This window comes from Euprymna scolopes, chromosome 35 (genome assembly GCF_053919585.1).
Source record: "Euprymna scolopes isolate OS-2025 chromosome 35, ASM5391958v1, whole genome shotgun sequence".
NCBI lineage: Eukaryota > Metazoa > Mollusca > Cephalopoda > Sepiida > Sepiolidae > Euprymna > Euprymna scolopes.
This window is the reverse complement of record NC_136516.1, coordinates 33,535,692-33,556,033: the sequence shown is the minus strand read 5'-3', so window position 1 is coordinate 33,556,033 and position 20,342 is coordinate 33,535,692. Positions and strand designations below refer to the sequence as shown.

The window sequence follows — 20,342 nt, the reverse complement described above, 5'->3', positions numbered from 1 at the left end:
ATAGTAATAATTTCAAAAGTTTAATAAATAAAAATGACTTTGGTGCCATCAGCTGGAATTGTAATGAAAATATTCAGCGTTCCAACCTTAGTTGCTATTTAGACCTTTAGCTTTCATCATTACCACCTGAGCTATCACCACATGGATAAAAAAGGCTAAAAAATTAAGCGACTTCAAGTTAAAGATATATATGTACATATGTTCAGAAGTTAGTCAATTTTACTCCTGCCAGGGTCAACTGTTTTTTTTTTTTTTTTAATTTTGACTCCTTAGCAGCTATTTTTACAGATTAAAAACCAAATCGAAAGTGTTTCCAGAGTCCAAATACCCTATATATCAAATTTCAAGTCTGTAGACCAAATATTCAGAGAGGAGTTTGGTAGAGACTTTTCAGACACACACCGACAAGGTCACTTCATATATAGATATATATAAAAACATGTTCTAAAACGTTTTCATCCTAAATTCTACACAATTACACAGAATGTAGGCACTTTGCATAAATAGAATTCAGCATGATAGTTAAATGAAACCAGTCATCTAATATGAAACCATAAAAATAATTAATTAATGCACGTTCGTTTTTCAAAGGAATATGCAAATTAGTTAACCTTCATGTTGTCAATCGCATATCCACGACTGAGTATATTAAGATATTCGTTTTAATAATTTTTAGATAGAAAAGGTAGGCTTTTAATATCAATGTCAGAGCAAGAAAAAAATCAACCTTACATAGGTATATATAGATTAATAAAAGTTCTTTCATTTATTTCAAGATTCCTGGTACTGAGGAGTGTTATATAACAGTAAACGTGGACCACAGCTGCAAGGAAGTGGAAGCTATTTGCAAAAATTCAGATACCTCTGATTTTGTGAAATTTTAACAATAAGTATTAAATATTATGAATACACATTTTTCCAAATTTCATTTTTTTTTATGTCATATTTTAAATGGTTTGCAGAAAGCATGACATGGGCACAACCTCCCAATTGAAAATTAAAAAAATTTCAGATTTGCATTAAATTATATCAATAGTCATTAGACTAAGCAAGAATCCTTTAATTTCATTTTTTCTGAAGATTTCTAAAATTTTAGATATTTTTTAGAATCGAAATATGTTATGGAGCTTGATAAAAATTAGAATAAGCATTCTAGACCTAAGGTTTAGTATTATTATAACTTGATTTTAATCCTTGTGAGGGGGGGATATAAAAGTGGTACAAAGCGGTTCTGTTTGAAGAATTAATTTTACCCGTCATGTAACGGATATTCTTCCAGTAATATATATATATATATATATATATATATATATATATATATATATATATATATATATATAAGAGCAAATAGTTAATTAAACATTTTAAAAAAACACTTTGAAAAAGAGTTAAAAACATATTTATCGTCATTGGATATTTTACCTTTCGCCTGACTATCCATTCACGTGAAATAACCTTTTTCTTCACCATATTCCCTCTGCTTCACTTTTTGTTATCAAGTAAGATCTTTGACTTACTTCCAGTTTCATCAAATACTTTTGTATGCAAAATCCGATCCCGCATTTTGCCAAATCCTACCCTCTGATGAGAAGGAAAGTATTTCTTCGAAACTCCGCGGATTAAGGACTATCCACTTATTTAGTGTTTCCTTTTCAAATTAAATATGTTTTTAACTCTTTTTCATTCAAAGTGTTTTTTAACATGTTTTATTAACTATATTGGCTCTTATTATAAGCTCTATCTCCTACTTGGTTTTATCGAGCTTTTACATCTGGTTGCGATTACTTTACAAATATTATTTCTTTAATATTTATAATATACTTTAGTTTTACCCTCTTGGATCATTTTGGTAAATTTAATTGTAGTTTTTATTATATACATACATATATATATAAATACATACACACACATATATATATATATACACACTAGCAGGCTACCCGGTTGTAAAGTATGCATAAATATATTTTAATTAAAGCCGAATTCTTATTTATTATAAACAGAAATACCGTACGTATTAAACATAACGTTAAATTCCTGTAAAAAAAAAGTAAAAAAAAATGGAAAGAAACTGAGACTTGTTTTATCTAAACAGTTCATTTCTTGTAAGCAAAAAAAAAAAAGAAAAGAAAAAAATACTAGAGCTGAGATCGAAAACAAAACTTAAAGACAGTGAGTCAAGTACGATAACCATTAGGCCAGCTTGCCACGGTCTTTAAAAAGTGTTTTCAAAACCTACTTATTCTTAACTTAAGGAATCTAATGTAAATGATTTGCGCATGCTTATTCCTGAAACAGTTAGCAAACAGATAAAAATTCAACGACCTCAATTTTTACTCCTTAGCAGCCCTTTTTTCTGATGAAAACCGATTAAAAAGTGTTCTACATGTCTGAATACCCTATATACCAAATTTCAAGTCTATAGATCAAAAGTTCGTTGAGAAATGTCCTGACACATACACACACACATTTTCACTTTTATAGATATATATGTGTGTGTGTGTGTGTGTGTGTGTGTGTGTGTGTGTGTGTGTGTGTGTACGCATGTGCACATAAATAATACACGTTCATTTTCCCAGTAAGTGAAGGTGGATCCAGATGGATCTGAAAGTATTAGGAATCAAAAGTGTCTGGCAAATACATCAGCCAATTTTAAGTTTAAAACCTAAAAACTAAAACCCTTATCCTTGAGTGGCCTTTGGTGACTCCCAAGTAAAAAACAAAAAAAAAGCTTGCCATCTTTCCTTTGCCAACTGGTGATTCTGTGAAACATAGCTTCAGAAAGTCCAGGAGTTTCTGGGGTAACAGGTGATGCAGAGGCTGCTTTCCAGCTCACTACAACATGGTGATTTTCAAGTCCAATGTAAACAAGTTCTTGTTGAGTTGTCCTCTTAAACAATCAGCTCCTACTCAATTTCCATCAGAAGAGACGTAGGGAGTCTATTTCTGCTCTATCGTTATTTTCATAGTAAGTGCTCAACTGAGCTTTGATCGCTGGTCTCTCCCTGCAAGATATTCGCAACAAATACTCTCAACAATTTCCCCTATAGTCTAGTTGTGCCTTAAACTTAACGTAAATTCCATGAACAAAGTTTATTTCCGAGAACTTCCCACCTGTGGACCTCTATGCCACGGGGTTGCTTTCCAGTTGACTACAATATGGTGGTTTTCAAGTCCAATGTAAACAAGTTCTTGTTGCCGTCCTCTTAAATAATCAAATTTTACCCAATTTCCACCGGTATCGATCATTACGATGTTGTTTCGCTGACCACCTTACACTCATTAACCATGATCCTCTAGTGGCCTTTAAGCCTTCATAAGTGGCGACCCCATGTAAAAAAAAGTTAAAGATGAAGTTAAGTTTATTGTTATTAAAAGGGAGATAATCTAGAAATTTAATAAAAGGCATAAAGACACAAACAGCAGTGGCAATCACCCTAGATGAGTTGAACAGGTTTCCTCTGAAGGAGGAAGTGTCATGGGAACATTAAATTCACAAGCGGTCACCAGTCACCTGTATATCCCCATCAGAGGAGATGATGACGTTAGGTTTTTGCAGTTCTTGCAAAGAGGTGTCAACATCCTCCTAAATACAGCACCTGGTATTTCCAAATGGTCACCCATCTAGTACTGACCAGGCTCACGTTGCTTAACTTTGATGATCTAACGAGAACCGGTGAGATTATACAGCATATTAAAATGGATAGTTGTTCAAGCATAATTCAATCCCAAACTAAGAAATACTTTAACATGTATTTTGTATGATTAAAATATAGGAAAACAAAGTCTTCAGGAGATAAACGTTAATTAACCGTTTTGTTGGGATCAAAGTGTAGTAGATTTTGTGATACAAAACTTAATCTTCTCTGCCCTCGATCAGTGAAGGAGAAATCCAGAATGTCCTCTTATTGGAGGATCTGGATTTTAACCCACATTTAAAAAACGGCCTTGTGTCTAACTCTGCCCTAGCAGGGAGGCAAGTAAATAGGAAGTTCAATTTCATACCTGGGTGGATGAAAATCCTCCATATGCATTTCTCTGTTTGGTGAGCCACTGAATGATGGGAAGGCTCTTGGAAACGGCTTTACCGGAATTTTCTGTCAACATGGCAAGCAGCACGTAGGATGTAATTTCAACCTCCGCAGAAGGGGCCTGGTCATATCGCAACCAACTTTCAGCTTTTTTAACAATCCTTTTATTGTCTCGAGTCCAATATTTCAAACCATCTGCAAGACAAGAAACATTTTTAGTTAAGCAGCTAATATCTACACTAACCTCAACTTCATAATAAAGACCAATGTGTATTTACTTTATATACAGCTTACTATGTTATGCCCTCATTTAGCATTTATAGGTGTTTAATTTCCCTTAATTCTCGTGTAAATCGCCGCCGACCCAGAGGTAACGTCCTAGCCTATAGTGTCAAGGGGGACTTTGTGACTGGGTTCGAATCTTCTGACCCGCAGTAATTATAACTTCCTACATTGATGATTGCGAAAGTGTCTGTAGGCATTAAAATAGTTTATATATATATATATATATATATATATATATATATATATAATATTTTATATACTGTAGAGTATTTTGTTACTATTTTTTATGCCGTATCCTGGAGTTCCTATATATATATATATATATATATATATATATATATATATATATAGTCATCCACATACAGTACTGTTTCGCTGTTTCACAGCTCATCAGTGCGGCTAGACAGGCAACTACCTCCAGCCAGGATTGAAACCCGACCGTTTGTACGGCAGTCAAGGCTCCTAACCATTACGCTATTGGCGGCTGCTTGAACGAGTAGTGAGTTTAACGATGTTTTGATATCGTCCGAAATACCTCCGCTCGATTTGTTTACACAAAGAGCGTCGCTTATATGCTAATGGTAATTCGTGTTTCACTTCTCAATATGCTCAACTCAAGGTGAGGAGCATTATAGTCATCCACATACAGTACTGTTTCGCTGTTTCACAGCTCATCAGTGCGGCTAGACAGGCAACTACCTCCAGCCAGGATTGAAACCCGACCGTTTGTACGGCAGTCAAGGCTCCTAACCATTACGCTATTGGCGGCTGCTTGAAAAAAAAAAAACCCGAGTGTATATATATATATATATATATATATATATATATATATATATATATATATATATATATACACTCGGGGTTTTTTTTATTCAAAAGTAATGGACTAGTGAATTCAACAAGGTTGTTAGATAGTGCTCAATAAAAAGAGCTGATAATACTTGTTTATTGTTATATAAACATGCTCACATCCTGCTGCTACAAATAGCCACTTGTTTCAATCAAACAACAGATATCATCAGGCAGCGACTTGACTATTCAAATGTTCAATGAATATTCATTGAACATTTGAATAGTCAAGTCGCTGCCTAATGATATCTGTTGTTTGATTGAAACAAGTGGCTGTTTGTAGCAGCAGGATGTGAGCATGTTTATATAACAATAAACAAGTATTATATATATTTATTTATTAGACGATAAACAGTTACATTTGGTCGCTATAAACAGCCATCTGTTTCAGTCAATGAGAATTCATCAGATGACCTTGAACCATCTGATGCTAAAGAAAGAAGAAACTAGTTTCTAGTTTCTTTATTTAGCGTCAGATGGTTCAGGGTTGCCTGATGAAGTCTCATTGACTAAAACAGATGGCTGTTTGTAGCGACCAAATGTAACTGTTTACCGTCTAATGAATAAATAAAAATATTTTGCTCTTGTTATCGAACACTATCTAACAACCTCGTTGTTCATTAGTTCCTACTTTTGAATATCTCACACCTGGATATTTATATATATAGAGTTTTTTTTTTATTTGTAGGATTCGGTTTCCTTCCTCTTATCTATTTTCTTGTCTAGTACTAAAGTTATTTAAAAAAAACTTTAAGGCCACCATTCGCCCATGTATAGAGTATTGTTGTCACATTTGGGCTGGTGCATCTGCTGCTAGTCTCTCGCTCCTAGACAAGGTTCAAAAGAGAGTCGCCAATCTGATAGGCCCTGAACTGGCATCAAAGCTTCAGCCTCTGTCCCATCAATGAAACGTTGCATCCCTTTGCCTGTTCTACAAGTATTTTAATGGTGAATGCTCTGACGAACTGTAGACACTTGTACCCCCACGACGTAGACACCCTCGACAAACCCGACAGGCAGCTAAATTCCACCCCCACACAGTATAGATCCCTAGATGTAAAAGATCTTTCTACTCCAGTGGTTTCTTCCCCAGAACCGCTAGACTCTGGAATTCCATTCCATGTCCCTGCTTCCCTAACTGTACTGACATGCAGAAGTTCAAATGTAACGTGAACCGACATCTTGCTGCCCAAATCCCAACATAGTGCCCCAGTAGTTGCTGCCCCTGATAGTAGCCCCCTATACCAAAGTGGCAATTTGCCTTGTTTGGGATGAAAATGTAATTAAAAAAAAAAAAAAACTTTTATTTCTACGTAATTTTATAAGCTTACTCACATATCACAGAATAGTTGTTATTGTAGCATTATTTATTTATATCACTTGTATTGATCGGACTATTGTTTTCATCTTGAGTGTTATGTATGCAACGTTTCCGTCAAATTGCATAGATAACACTCAAGATGAGAACAATAGTCCGAGCAATACAAAGAATATAAACAATCAGCCCTCATCTAAAAAATTCAATACTTTAATATTATTTATTTACAGCCATGGCCAAAGTTGTAGAGCAATTTAAACCTACGTATTTAAATGTTAAGAATCGTACAACGAATAATTGAGAGCAAATGTAAAATATTTAATAGTAGATTGTCATACTTTTATTTATTTTGCTTTAAAGCCTCTCTAAAGCGTTTTAGCTGAGTTTTATATTAAATTCATTCCAATATTCAAAATGGTTCATTGCCATACAAAAGGTTGTTTCTGATTTTTCAGGTAATATTTGATTCCTACTAGTGCTATAATAGTATATTTAATTGGAAATGCCTCTAATGAAGCAGCTTTCAGAGATTAAAAGGGCACACATTGTGGTTTTATCTGGTGAAAGATATTCTCAGGTAGAAATTGCCAGGAAGATAGAATGTTCTAGGAAGGGAGTTCAAACAACGACTAAAACATACAAGGAAACAAAGTTTTTTTTCAAAAACATAAAAGGCAAAGCCATAAAATGTCTACAACCGTCAGGGAAGACAGATCTTTGAAAAAAAAAGCATCCCTTGTAGATAGGAAGAAACGTTTCTTCAGAGCTTGCTGCTAAACTTAGGAAGGATGCAAACAAAAACATATCAGCTGGAACAGTGAGAAGAACGTTATTAGAAGTGGGATTAAAACGATGCAAAGCAAGGAAGAAGCCATATTTTTCTTAGGCCAACAACAAAAAACTGGAATTTGTAAAAAAAAAAAAACATGAAAATTGAACATCTGATAGTTGAGCCAAAATTGTTTGGTCTGACAAAAGTAACTTTGAAGTTAGCAGCTTCTATTTTCTAAACTTTGGAAGGAACAATTGTGAAAGTTATATTCTTCTGAAGGCTCGATTCTCAGTGTAGGCGATCGAAAAATACACTTGTGAATTACTTATGACCTTTATCCAGTCATGGCTGATGGAATGAAAGCAAGCTACCCCCGGGAAGTAAATAAAGGATTCCGTTCAAAATTCTGTACAGATTCCCGAGTTTGACAGAAACATGTTTGAGCTCGGCAAGATACACCTGGAGGTTACATCGACCGAAACGTTGTGAAAATGACAGTCAAGATGAGAATAGTAGTCTGAAGAATCCAAATAATACGAATAACCAATCCTCATTCATTCAAAAATTCAGAAACAGATATAGACCAGTTTTCTTTTAAAATTATTATGGTGTCAAAAGTGTGAAACAAAATTATAGCAGATAATGTTACCGTGTTCGATTGCCCGGCTCATAAGAATCTTTTTGATCTCCGTCCATTTCTCGTTTTGAACACCGTAAAGAGTAAAGGCATAATTCATTAATGAAAGAGTGTAAGTGTCGTTCACTTTAGAATTCGTTAGACATTTCATTGCATCCTTTATGACATTCTGTAATATAGAAAAAAATTTAAATTGAAAATAATGTGAAAGTAAATGAATCTGGTTGCTTGAAAATATAATAAATGTATCAAGTTGCTTGAAAATAAAACAGTAATAAGTGTATCAAGTTGCTTGAGATTATAACATTAATAAGTTTATTAAACTGTTTTCTATCATAACACTAATAAGTGTATCAAGTTACTTGAAAATACAGCGCTAATAAGTTGTTTGAGATTATAAAACTAAGTGCATCAAGTTGTTTGAAAATATAACATTAATAAATGTATCAAGTTATCAAGTTGCTTGAAAATATAACACTAATAAGTGTATCAAGTTGCTTGAAATTAAAACACTAAGTGTGTCAAGTTGATTGAGATTATAACATTAATAAGTGTATCAAGTTATTTAAAAATATAACACTAATAAGTGTATCAATTTGCTTGAGAGTATAACACTAAAAATATATTAAGTTGCTTGAAAAGTATAACCCAAATGAATGGATTTGATTGCTTGAAAATATAACAAATGAATTTTGTTGATTGAAAGTATCATATTAATAAGCATGTTAAGTTGCTTAAAATATAAGGCAAATAAATGTTAAGTTGCTTAAAAATATAACCAAATAAGTGTGTTAAGTTGCCTAAAATATAACCCAAATAAGCGTGTTAAGTTGCTTAAAAATATAATTCAAATTAGTGTGTTAAGTTGCTTAAAAGTATAATCAAATAAGCATATCAACTTGCTTAAAAATATAAACCAAATAACTAAGTTGCTTAAAAATATAGCGAAATAAGTGTGTTAAGTTGCTTAAAATATAACCACATAAGCGTGTTAAGTTGCTTAAAAATATAACCACATAAGCGTGTTAAGTTGCTTAAAAGTATAACACAAGCAAATAAATATCGTTGCTTGAAAATATGACACTAATAAGTGTATTTCGTCGCTTAATATCTACACTACAAGAATTGAGCAATTTTGACAGTGCCGATACCCACCCTGTTCTCAATTTTTATTTCCAAGAAAGTAATGAGGGCATAGGCAGTCAGGGCCACATCTTCGTCTCCTCCGTCGAGTCCACCCTTAATGTGTTTACTCCAGACATGACCGAATTCGTGGAAACAGTTGTTTTCCCGCAAATTCAACACGAACCAATTAATCATCTTCATCATAATTCCGTTGTCGATAAAAATATATTGATCAGCTTTAGCGAAAGATCTCAAAACGAAAGCAGTGAGCCAGGTGCTCCCAATCTCATCGGTCTCACCGAAAGCACTGAAAGTGCCGTCTTTGTGCTGATATTTTAGTTGCCGTTGATAACCTGCAAAGAAATGGGAGAATTAGATTTATGATATAAATAATGAGCAGAAAAAAAAAAATCACGTGACTAACTTTCATTGAACTCGTTACAATCATAAATTGTATCATCATCATCATTGGTTTAATGTGTTGGCATGCATTTAACGGCTTTTAAAAATAGATTGCTAAATTAACCAACTTTCATTTCTATTTTTATCACTTCCTTCCATGTTTTCCATGTGGCCTTCTGTGAACTGACCCTTCTACTGTTGAGGTATGTCAACCTTACGGATAACCATGAACTCTTCACTTACTATAAAAAACGAGAGAATATGTCTCTCCGTGTTAGCACACATGTTATACACAAGCTATGCTCACTTGGCAGTCGGACTGACGTATAACCACACTCTTTATTTGTTGTATTTGATTTTTCGTTCAATATATATTTTGTTTCCACTAATTATCAAGCTCTGTTTTTCTTCGGGATCCTTACGGGACCACAACAGCTATCTTAACAGTTCTACATCTAATAACACAAGAACTCTTATCTAATCTTTCAACGTGGCCATACTATCAAAGTTTCCTGTTCTGCACATATCCCCCTATAATGTCTAGATTTAATCTTCATCTGCGGTCATCAGAACTAAGCCTGTCTTCGAGACTCACATCACACATCCATCATATTTTCGTATCGTTTCTCTCCATGCAACACATGTCCTCAACTCTTAGAGGTTTCACTTCCATACATAAACATAATCACACTAAGTATACATGCCTGATTAAGTCTTCCGATATTGTTGATAAAATCACTACTTTCTTCAGATATGTAAAGCTTAACAATATGTAAATTAGACAGAACAGATGCTACATTTCAATCAATATGTGAATTAGTTGTGTACTAACGGAATCCGTAGAAATTCGGCCATTGTATTCTTTCTTTTGTATACTACTGCCGTGCATAAAACTCATTTTCATTCTATGGAAGTTTGGTGCAAACGCAGACTCCACATTCTCATTATACCATCATTGTTCAGATTAAAATATACTTATCTAAGTTTCCACATATTCATTTATCATATAAAAAAATCAGTTATCTCTGTGTTTGCATGTCCAACTAAAAATTTTTAAAAAACCTACAAAACAAACACCCACAAGGTTAGTATAGTCGTGATTGATGTTGGTTGACCAAAATAATAATTCTTCAAAGTAAGGTTCAAGTCACCTATTTTGTTCCAATTGATTGAAGACATCATGGCCGCCAACGATTGAAACATTGAATCTAAGTTACTATTTTATCTGATTAATTAATTATTTAATTATTAATTTTATGAATAACTATAAGAATACCCGTCTCAGAACAGATAAAATTAATTTCCGGACAGAACAGTTTTGCACCACTTTTATGTTGCCTTATCAATATTAAAATTATTTATCTATTATATAAAAAAGGTAGTTGTCTGTGTGTATGTGTGTTTGTATGTCCAGCTAATTGTGAAAAACTACAAACCAAGCACTCAAAGTTGGTACATTCTTAATCGGTATTGCCCTGGATTTTATATATAAAAGCGAAAATGTATGTATGTATGTTCGCTTTTTGTGTATATCTGCAAAAGGCTTTTTTCGTCGGCCTTCTTGCTCAGCTCACTCCTTAAATTTTTTTATATCACGTCTAAATCGTAATATCTATGATTTAAGAACGGGGGTCACATGTGTATTTAATTTGCCCGACTTTTACCAGCTCGCCGTGTCTTCGAAAAGCGAATGATGGAGCGGGGGGGGGGAAACAGTAACTGGCTTGCAGCACAAAACTAGGTCAAACATCAAGCCACTTCCTCGCACCTGTATATTTCACTTTATAAACCTTAACTGAACACGCTTATCAGTTCCTCTCCCCTCATGGCCGAGATGGTTAGGTACCTGGCTTTTTTCCCCTTTCGTTTCCACCTTCACGTCATGGCTTCAGGGTTCAAGCCTACCTTTCCACAAACTTTTTTTTTCTTTTACACCTCCAAACACCCGGCCAATGTTTTTTTTTTAACGCACACACCTCCAAACACCCGGGCAACTTCGGGTACCCCCCCCGGCTAGTCTATAATATAAATCACCCGTCTGTTTAAATGTATGTATGTATGTATGCCTAAAACTTTCGACAGAGGAGAGAGATTTTCACGAGATTGATATGGTTTTAGAGCTCGACCATTCAGATGACAAATATCGAAAAAATGGCTAAAAGCATTAATTCCTTCACTCTTTACTGGGCAATTTTCTACAAGGAGGAGTCGCTTTTTTCCCCCGATATTTTTGAAAGTCATCTAGTATTTTCGATTGACTAGCCTTAAGTTAAACCTTCGCCACTTCTGATTTGGCGATGGATGCAACGGCAAAGACGTCACGTTCTATTCTTCCTTTTCAATACGGGTTCGAGCCTGCCTGCATATTACCACTTTTTTTTTTTTTTGCTCAACACATACCTCTAAACACCCCAGCAACACCGAGTACCCATGCTAGTTAATGTCTAATCATTCATCTTTGAAGAAGCAGATTTCGTTGCGGGGGGGGGGGGCTTTCAATGTTACCTATTAGATGAAGGAGAGATGAATATGACTTACATTATTTTCAATACATTAATTCAAGAGATAGGAATTTATTGGACGGAGGTAAAAAGATATGGACAAACAGGACAGAGAGAAGTTTTAATATAAAAATGTTACACACCTCTTCTAATTTGATTTTTATATCCCTAAGCAACACCGGGTAGATCTGATAACAAAATATGAATCTCAAAATAAGGAACACGACATTGTTCAAATGTTCATTAAATTATCATGTAAAAAAAAAAAAAAAAAATCACGAAACCCTTTACCTTGTTCCCAAAGTGCAAGAATTCAATATATCAAAGTTTACCTTTTTCCATATATTTGACAGCCATATCCATCAATGACGATTGATTCTGGTTGCTACTTTTCAAATAGTCCAAGACGTATATGTTTGGCACAAAGCCGACCATGTTTTGTTCTCCACAGCCATATGGCATCTGTACGAGATTTTCGAGTCCAGATAATGTGGGGCCCATCAGGTCACCTGTTACAACACATAAAGATAATTAAACTTCAAGTTAAAAAAAAATGATGAAAAAAACAAACAAAAAAAAAACGTTGGGTATTATTTGAATGTAAGTGCTTTAGAATGACAGATAGAGCTCCTTATATAGAACTGTGGATACATCTAAGTGATACTTGCATACCTACTTTAGTTAGATTCGATCATAGAATATCATCCTCCTCGCCCAGCACTTTTTTTCTAGAGGAGATTAATTTATTGCTAATCTCCTTTTTTCTAATTTAAACAATCTAACTCGAGCTCAATGGGTGATTTAACAGATCACATTTCTCTCTCTCTCTCATATATAACTACTTCGTTTAGTCACATAAATTAATATACGAAAGTATAAATTTATGCGTAAGCTTTAAGTATTTACTTCAACAGTGCTCAATACGTATGTCTAGGTAGTAAGTTATAAAATATATATGGCGCTTAAGCTACACAGAATATTTCGCGTTTCATCCACGCTAGGATTCCTCAGGCTTATGAATCTTAGCGTGGATGAAACGCGAAATATTCTGTGTAGCTTAATCGCCATATATATTTTTATAACTTACTATATATATACAGTGATGATCATATTTATTGGCACGGTAAAATAAAAGTTAAATTTTGTCTAATAAATTCTAAAAAAGGGATTAAATTAAAGAAAATAACAAAGTATATTATGTATTTTTAACTGGCCTTTCCGATGCAGCAATCGGATTTTAGAAAAAATAAATAACAAAGGAACAACAAACATAATTGCAAAAAACCCTTGTTCAAAATTATTGGCACGATTTATTTAATAATCAATTGTATAGCCTTTGGCCTTGATTACCTTCCTCAGTCGCTTTTCATAGTTTACAACCAAGTTGTTGCACTTGTTGTAATTTTAGCCCACTCTTCCTGACAATAATCCTCCAATTGAATAAGATTCTTAGGCTTCCTTTGCATTACCCTCAATTTTAATGTTCTCCATAAATTTTCAATTGGATTAAGGTCTGGGCTTTGTGATGGCCACTCCAAAACATTAATATGATTGTCCTCAAGCCATTTCTTAGTCAGTTTAGCCGAATGCTTTGGGTCATTATCTTGCATGAACCACCAACGACGACCAAGTGAGAGCTCTTTAGCAGAGTCTTTCAGGTTTTCATCCAATATTTTAACATAATCTTCCTTTTTTATGCTACCTGTGACCTTAACAAGTCGCCCTGGTCCAGAGGCAGCAAGGGATCCCCAAAACATCAAACTGCCTCCACCGTGCTTCACTGTGGGTATGGTGTTCTTAGGCAGGAAATCTTCGCCAGATTTTCTGTAAATATAAGACACTTTATTATGGCCAAATAACTCTATTTTCGTTTCGTCAGTCCATAGAACACGTTTCCAGAATGCAACATCTTTATCAATATGACGTTTTGCAAAGGCTATCCTTGCTTTCAGGTGCATAGGCTTCAATAAGGGAGTCTTTCTCGGACGACATGCTTTTAAACCAGCTCTCTTCAAAACTCTACCAACTGTATGTCGAGATACATTCACTCCAGAGGTGCTCTGTTCATCAACAATCTCCCCAACAGAGATCCTTGGGTTTTGTTTTACTTGTCGAACAATTTTCCGTTCATCTCTTGGGGAAAGAATCCTTTTTCTCCCTCTACCCTCTAAACTCATAACGTGGCCTTGCGATTTGAACTTGTTTATTATGGCTCTAACAGTCGATTTGGGAAGGTTTAGCTTCTTTGAAATCTTATCATAGCCCTCCCCATTGGTATGGCATGCTACAACAAGCTTCCTGCCGTCTTCGCTGTGTTCCTTAGTTTTAACCATGGCGATTGAAAATTATAATTTAGTCACTTATAATAGTTTAAATAAATCGCTATCTAAAAATTATCTGAAAAAAATTATTCACTGAATTAGCGTTAAACAAGCATAATATGGCTATAAAAAAGTTCAGAAAGCACGTAAACCGGAAATTGATTGATATTATACTGATACTAAAAGAAAAACAAAGCCGTGCCAATAATTTTGAACAAGGGTTTTTTGCAATTATGTTTGTTGTTCCTTTGTTATTTATTTTTTCTAAAATCCGATTGCTGCATCGGAAAGGCCAGTTAAAAATACATAATATACTTTGTTATTTTCTTTAATTGAATCCCTTTTTTAGAATTTATTAGACAAAATTTAACTTTTATTTTACCGTGCCAATAAATATGATCATCACTGTATATAAGTTAAAAGAAAAATCAACCAAAAAATTAGCCAAGTCTCATGATTTTATTTCAACCCCATAAAAGCCTTTTCAAATGAGAACCAAAGCCCTTATTGGGTTGAAATAAATTTATAATGAAATCGGGTTAAGTTTTTGGGTGTCTTTTTCTTGTCGCATTTATTTTTGTTCTGCTATGCATCGAGCTTTCCCACTTAAATTTTCCTGCTGAAATTGCTCTATCCTTTATAGATATAGCATTCCATATATATATATATATATATATATATATATATATATATATATATAATCATCCACATACAATACTGTTTCGCCGTTTCACAGCTCATCAGTGCAGCTAGACAAGCAACTACCTCAAGGATCGAAACCCAACCGACCAAACGGCAGTCGGAGCTTCTAACTTCAGTTGCTGCTATGCGGGCAGTGAATTAACAATGTTTTGACATTGTTCAAATACCTAAGCTCACTTTTTTTTTCTTTTTTTTTTTTTTACACAAAGCGCATTGCTTAATATGCTAATAGTAATTTGTATATAACTTCTCAATATGCTCAACCCAAGGTAAGGAACATTACAGTCATCCACATATAGTACTGTTTTGCTGTTTCATAGCTCATCAATGCGGCTATTATATAATACCGTATATTTCGGCATATAAGGCGACCCTTAAAGTTTAAAAAAACAAAACAATATTTAATAAGATACCGGGTGTTGCAATCTCTAGCCTAAGCTAAACAAACATGTTTTCGTAACTTAGCAGTCGTCTTATACAACCGATATATGATAAATTTATTAAAATTTGCTCCAATTTTCTATCTCGTCTTATCTGATGGTCACCTTATACGCCGAAATATAAGATGTTCATTAATTTTCAAAGTAATTTAAAAGAAAATTATGAGTTTTTAAAATTAGATTAGATTTATATTAAATGTGTGTAATATAACTTAGACACATACTTAGAGCAAGTTTGATAGCTGCTAGAGGGCAGACAGTTTCTGCTTTTATATATATATTATTTTCTTTTCCCCCCCAAAACCTCTGGCCTTGCTGGAGTGGAGACTAAAACTTGCTGCTATGATTTCCAATGATCTTAAATAGCAGCAAGGGGAGACTTGATTCCAAATATTTCTCATATGTTATAGCTCTCCTCTTTTGGAAATAGGGTACGATTATGAATATCTCTATTATCAAATAATCCTTATGCACTGTGAAATTTACTGTATGTATGAAAACCAAAGAAGGGAGATATAACATACGAGAAATATTTGAAATCAAGTCTCCCCTTGCTGCTATTTAAGATCCTTTGAAACTATAGCAGCAAGTTTTAGTCTCCCCTCCATCAAGCCCAGAGGTTTTGGGGAATTATCAGATATTTTGTAATTCATATGCAAAACTAGGAAAACAAATGACTATGATTAAAGTATTGGTACAGTAAAGGTGCAGTATCTTTCCACCCACAAAAAAAATATTTTCAAATTATCACTATCATAGGTTTTTGAGGGTACTGCAAACTAAAATAACAGAAAAATTCCAGGAAACGAGTAGTTGCTAAGATATGAAGAAATTATAGTTTTAAAAAGTGAGAAATTAATTTTCTATATTAATTTAACATAAAATGAACACCCATTTTATAGCAATCTTTGAAGTGGGCGGGGGGGGGGCGTTTGTTATTTTTTTTAAGGGGGGGATGTTTATTTGGTAATTATGGCCTGGTAGATCAACACAAACTTATCTTAAAAAACTTGTTTCTATAAGTTCTCTGGTGTGCTGAAAACGAATATCGCATTAAACTTTTCTGCAAATAAGTATTTTTCTGGGTATTAAGCAATGTAATTCTTTTTGTTATAAATGGTCGCCATTGTTGTACGTGCAAGTGAGCATATTTTTTGCTTAATACCCGGAAAATACTTATTTGTGGAAAATTTAAATGCGATATTCATTTTCAGCACACCCGAAAACCTTTAGAAAACAAGATTTTTAAGGTAGGTTTTGTGTTGGTCTACCAGGCCACAATAAACACCACACCTAAAAGAAATAATAGACCTCCCAAAAAGGTGGTCATAAAGTGGGTGCTCATTTTACGTTAAATTGATTTAACGTAAAATGAGCACCCATAAGAAAAGTGACCCCCCCATAAGTTCTTCATATCTTGGAAACTACTCGTTTCCTGGAATTTTAAACGTTATTTTCATTTTTAGCACCCTCGAAAATCTATAATAGTGGTAATTTTAAAGGATTGGGGGGTGGGGGTATTGCACCTTTACCAATACATTTTATGGCTGTAAAAAAGTGCCAAAAATAGGCTCTGTATGATGGACGACTCCTTTAATGTGCGACCTTAAGGGCAAATGTCACATAGCTCACTACATAATTCATGTTATTATCTTTCCAACGAGCCTTCATTTGCTAAATTCTGATCAATAGTCGCTGAGATTTGGAACTTAAAAAATTGCCAAAAAAAGGTGGTATACAACTATATGGATATATCTATACTGGTAGCTAAATTGAATATTGAAATGCTCATATCTTTGGTTCTATGGGACGAAACTACATGAAAATGTGCAGGCTTTTTGAAGATTATAATATTATTCTATGGTCAAAATTTTATGACAATTGGTAAAAGAAAAACTATATTTTTAAACCAATAAAAAATGCTCAAATTTGCCTACATATATATATATATATATATATATATATATATAGTGTCCTGGCAGGCTAGCTTCAGTTTTGCTGCTTTAGGATGAATTTAGCCTGATCTGGTAGCACCAGTTTTAATAAATTGTTGCAAAGTATATTATCATATTACCAATAACATGGCACAGCAATAACAAATGAATAGAAAAGGTAGACTTATCAGTTTAAATGCTACTTGGGTCTGACTTTTAAAAGAACTTTATATTTGATGAGAAATTCGGGCTCTCAAATTTAATATTTGAAAAAAAGAATGTGAGTTTGATATAATTTTAGTCTAAGCCTGAATGCAGTAATCTTTTCCTTTTAAATATGTTATTGCTGTTAAAAGAGACTATATATAATTTCCCAAACACTTTACCATCTACCAATGTTGCTCGTTAATTCATTACGCAAAGAAAGGTCTGGATTCTTACCAATTACCAACACACGTCCTCTTTCAGAATCTGGCACAAAATGGAGCTTCGGTAACTTCAAGCTAGCCATCTCGGATTTTGGCTTATCGTTTTCTAAAAATAACAATATAAAATTTTGAAATGAGATATTACTGAAAAAAATGTTTGGATTTGTGCCACGATTTAACATTGAAATTATAAAACTTTTTAATTTGAAATAGTTTATACCTCGTCTTTGAGCAGGGTTAATATCTGGGTGTGTCAGTTTCTAGCACATTACATAAATATATTTTAAAAAAAATTAAATTAAATGATCTTTATGTTTATATTAAAAAAAGGGATAAAGGATATTAAACATTGGTTCAAAGAGAATTATTTTTTAATGCAAACATAATTTCTAACTTTTTTTTTTTTACTAATAAACAATATGTGAACAAATTCATAGCAGTTTTTTTTAATGGAAATTACTCTAGACAAGACATTAAGCAACTTGATGTAAGTACCTAAAAAAATTAAATGATCTTTATGCTTATAGACTACAAAAATTAAAGACAAAGAATATTCAATATTAGTTCAAAGCAAATTATTTTTGCTAAAAAACACAATTTCTAAGAAAAATTGGTATTAAAGCTCATTGAAGCATCATTAAAAAAATTAAAAACCTTGAATAAACAGATAAAACTGTTTTTGGAACACGTTAAGATGCAACTATTTTATTAAAAGAAGAAAGAAAAATCATTCAAATTTCTTTTCCCTTTCTTTATTTTTCTTTCTATAAAGTTGAAACATTTCAGTTTTGTCTGTTTATTCAAAGTTTAAAAAAAAGTTTTAATGATGCCTTCAAGAGCTCTAACACCAATTTTTATACCTTTAAAGCAGTCACGCGCTAAAAAAAAGCTCACAAGCAGAAGAGTTCTATGACACCGTGTACGTTGAACAATAGCACGCCTTGGGCATTACACAAGGCAATAGATTTTACTTTCGTTCTCAAATAACGGATCTGATACGATCCGATATTAATAAGAAATGTTTCAACTTTAAAAAAGAAAAGAGGAAAAAAAAGAAAAAGAAATTTGAATGATTTATTTTCTTTTAATAATATCCAGATACCATTTATCAAGGAATGAGTATAAACTACTAAAACAAATAATACATTTCATATTTAATACCTTGGTAACAAACCAAATTTTTTAACTTAAAACTATTTTGTTTTCAAGCATTGAACTCTGTGGTGTTTTATCATAGAACGGAAGACAGAGCAAAACCTCTTTACTAGGCTTTACCGAACTAATTTCACAGCCAATAATAAACGTAAGAGCAAATAGTAAACGCAAGAGCTGTTAGTAACGAAATGTTGAAGAAAAAAACTCATCCCTTTTAAAAAGGAAAAGGAACGTGTGCAAAATCACGTGCCATAAAAACTGTTACTTTAACGGAAATATAACAATCTCCCCCCCCCATTAGTAAGAGAGATTGCAAGGTGTAGATTTTTTTTTTTTTTTTTTTTTTCAAAGTACTGAGATATCTTTGAAAGTGGTGCCGTGTTTTATTTATAAGTCCAGTCGCTGGACTGGTTTACGGATTCGACTAGGCCGGCGTGGAAGCAGTTCAATATTCGAAGGACTGGCAGGTCTCTGCAAATTCTCTATATTTTCTGCATTAGGTGTATTGTCAACTGGACTTGTTTCAATCAAATGGGCCGGGTCTGCATTTGCAAGGTTGGGTCGAGTATTCTCATCAGGACCCTGAGGTCCATCAGAGCGCGGAAAACGAGCCAAGGTAGGGTTGGCTTCGAGGAGTTCCACTACCTCGACGATCGGGTCGTACTTGCTCCTGTTGCCAAACGGTTTCAATAGTACCTCCCCAGGTTCGCAGAGCGAAACAGGTAAGGCAGTAGCAGTAGAAGAGTGCCTTTCAAATTTGAAAAATCGTTCGTGAGGAGTTGTAATCGCACTAGTGCATAGTAAGGAGTAAATAGAATTTAAAACATCAGGCAGAAACGTCCTGCCAAGCACTAAGGGGTAACTGTTTAGATTCCAGGGCCAATAATATTGAGTGCCAAATAACGCCGTTATAGCGCTCGCACTGACTGTTTCCTCTTGGGTTGTATGCAGTAGTGTTATTGCACCCAACCCCAAGTCGCGACAGGAAATTTCTGAATTCCTCCGACACGAACGATGTTCCTCTATCAGAATGGATGAAAGCGGGGAGTCCAAAAATAGAAAAAATGTTCGTCAGGCACTTGATTGCAGTCTGCAAAGAACAATCATGGCAAGGGAACGCAAAGAGAAATCGACTATACTCATCCACGATAGTAAATAGGTAACGACATCCTTTCGAAGATGCCGGGACAGGCCCCCTTTAAGTCTATGGAGAGGCACTGAAAGGGAGCAGTAGCGCGGATCAGTGTATTGTTAGTATGGCTGAAGAATTGAGGCTTTATTTTTGCGCACGTTGTACACTCGGATGTCAAGCGCCGAACTTCAATTGAGTATGGCATATTTTGTGATCGTATAAAGTGCCAAAAACGCTGTACACTAGGGTGTATTAATAAACTGTGTATGGCCCTTAGTTCCTCCAAGTAGGAAGCAGTGGCACCACATAC

At 34.1% G+C, this 20,342-nt stretch overlaps 1 protein-coding gene across 4 annotated transcripts in view; it reads right to left on the bottom strand.

Annotated features, from left to right (window-relative positions):
- Positions 1–20,342, bottom strand: part of LOC145259799 (pregnancy zone protein-like) — a 313,594-nt gene that overhangs the window by 47,778 nt on the left and 245,474 nt on the right. For all 4 annotated transcript variants that reach the window (XM_080117581.1, XM_080117583.1, XM_080117582.1 and 1 more), the window contains 5 exons: positions 17,759–17,851; positions 12,253–12,429; positions 9,048–9,370; positions 7,905–8,061; positions 4,006–4,226 (listed from right to left, as the gene is read on the bottom strand). In XM_080117581.1, coding sequence (XP_079973707.1) covers positions 4,006–4,226; positions 7,905–8,061; positions 9,048–9,370; positions 12,253–12,429; positions 17,759–17,851 — 971 coding nt within the window. The remainder of the gene's footprint in view (positions 1–4,005; positions 4,227–7,904; positions 8,062–9,047; positions 9,371–12,252; positions 12,430–17,758; positions 17,852–20,342) is intronic.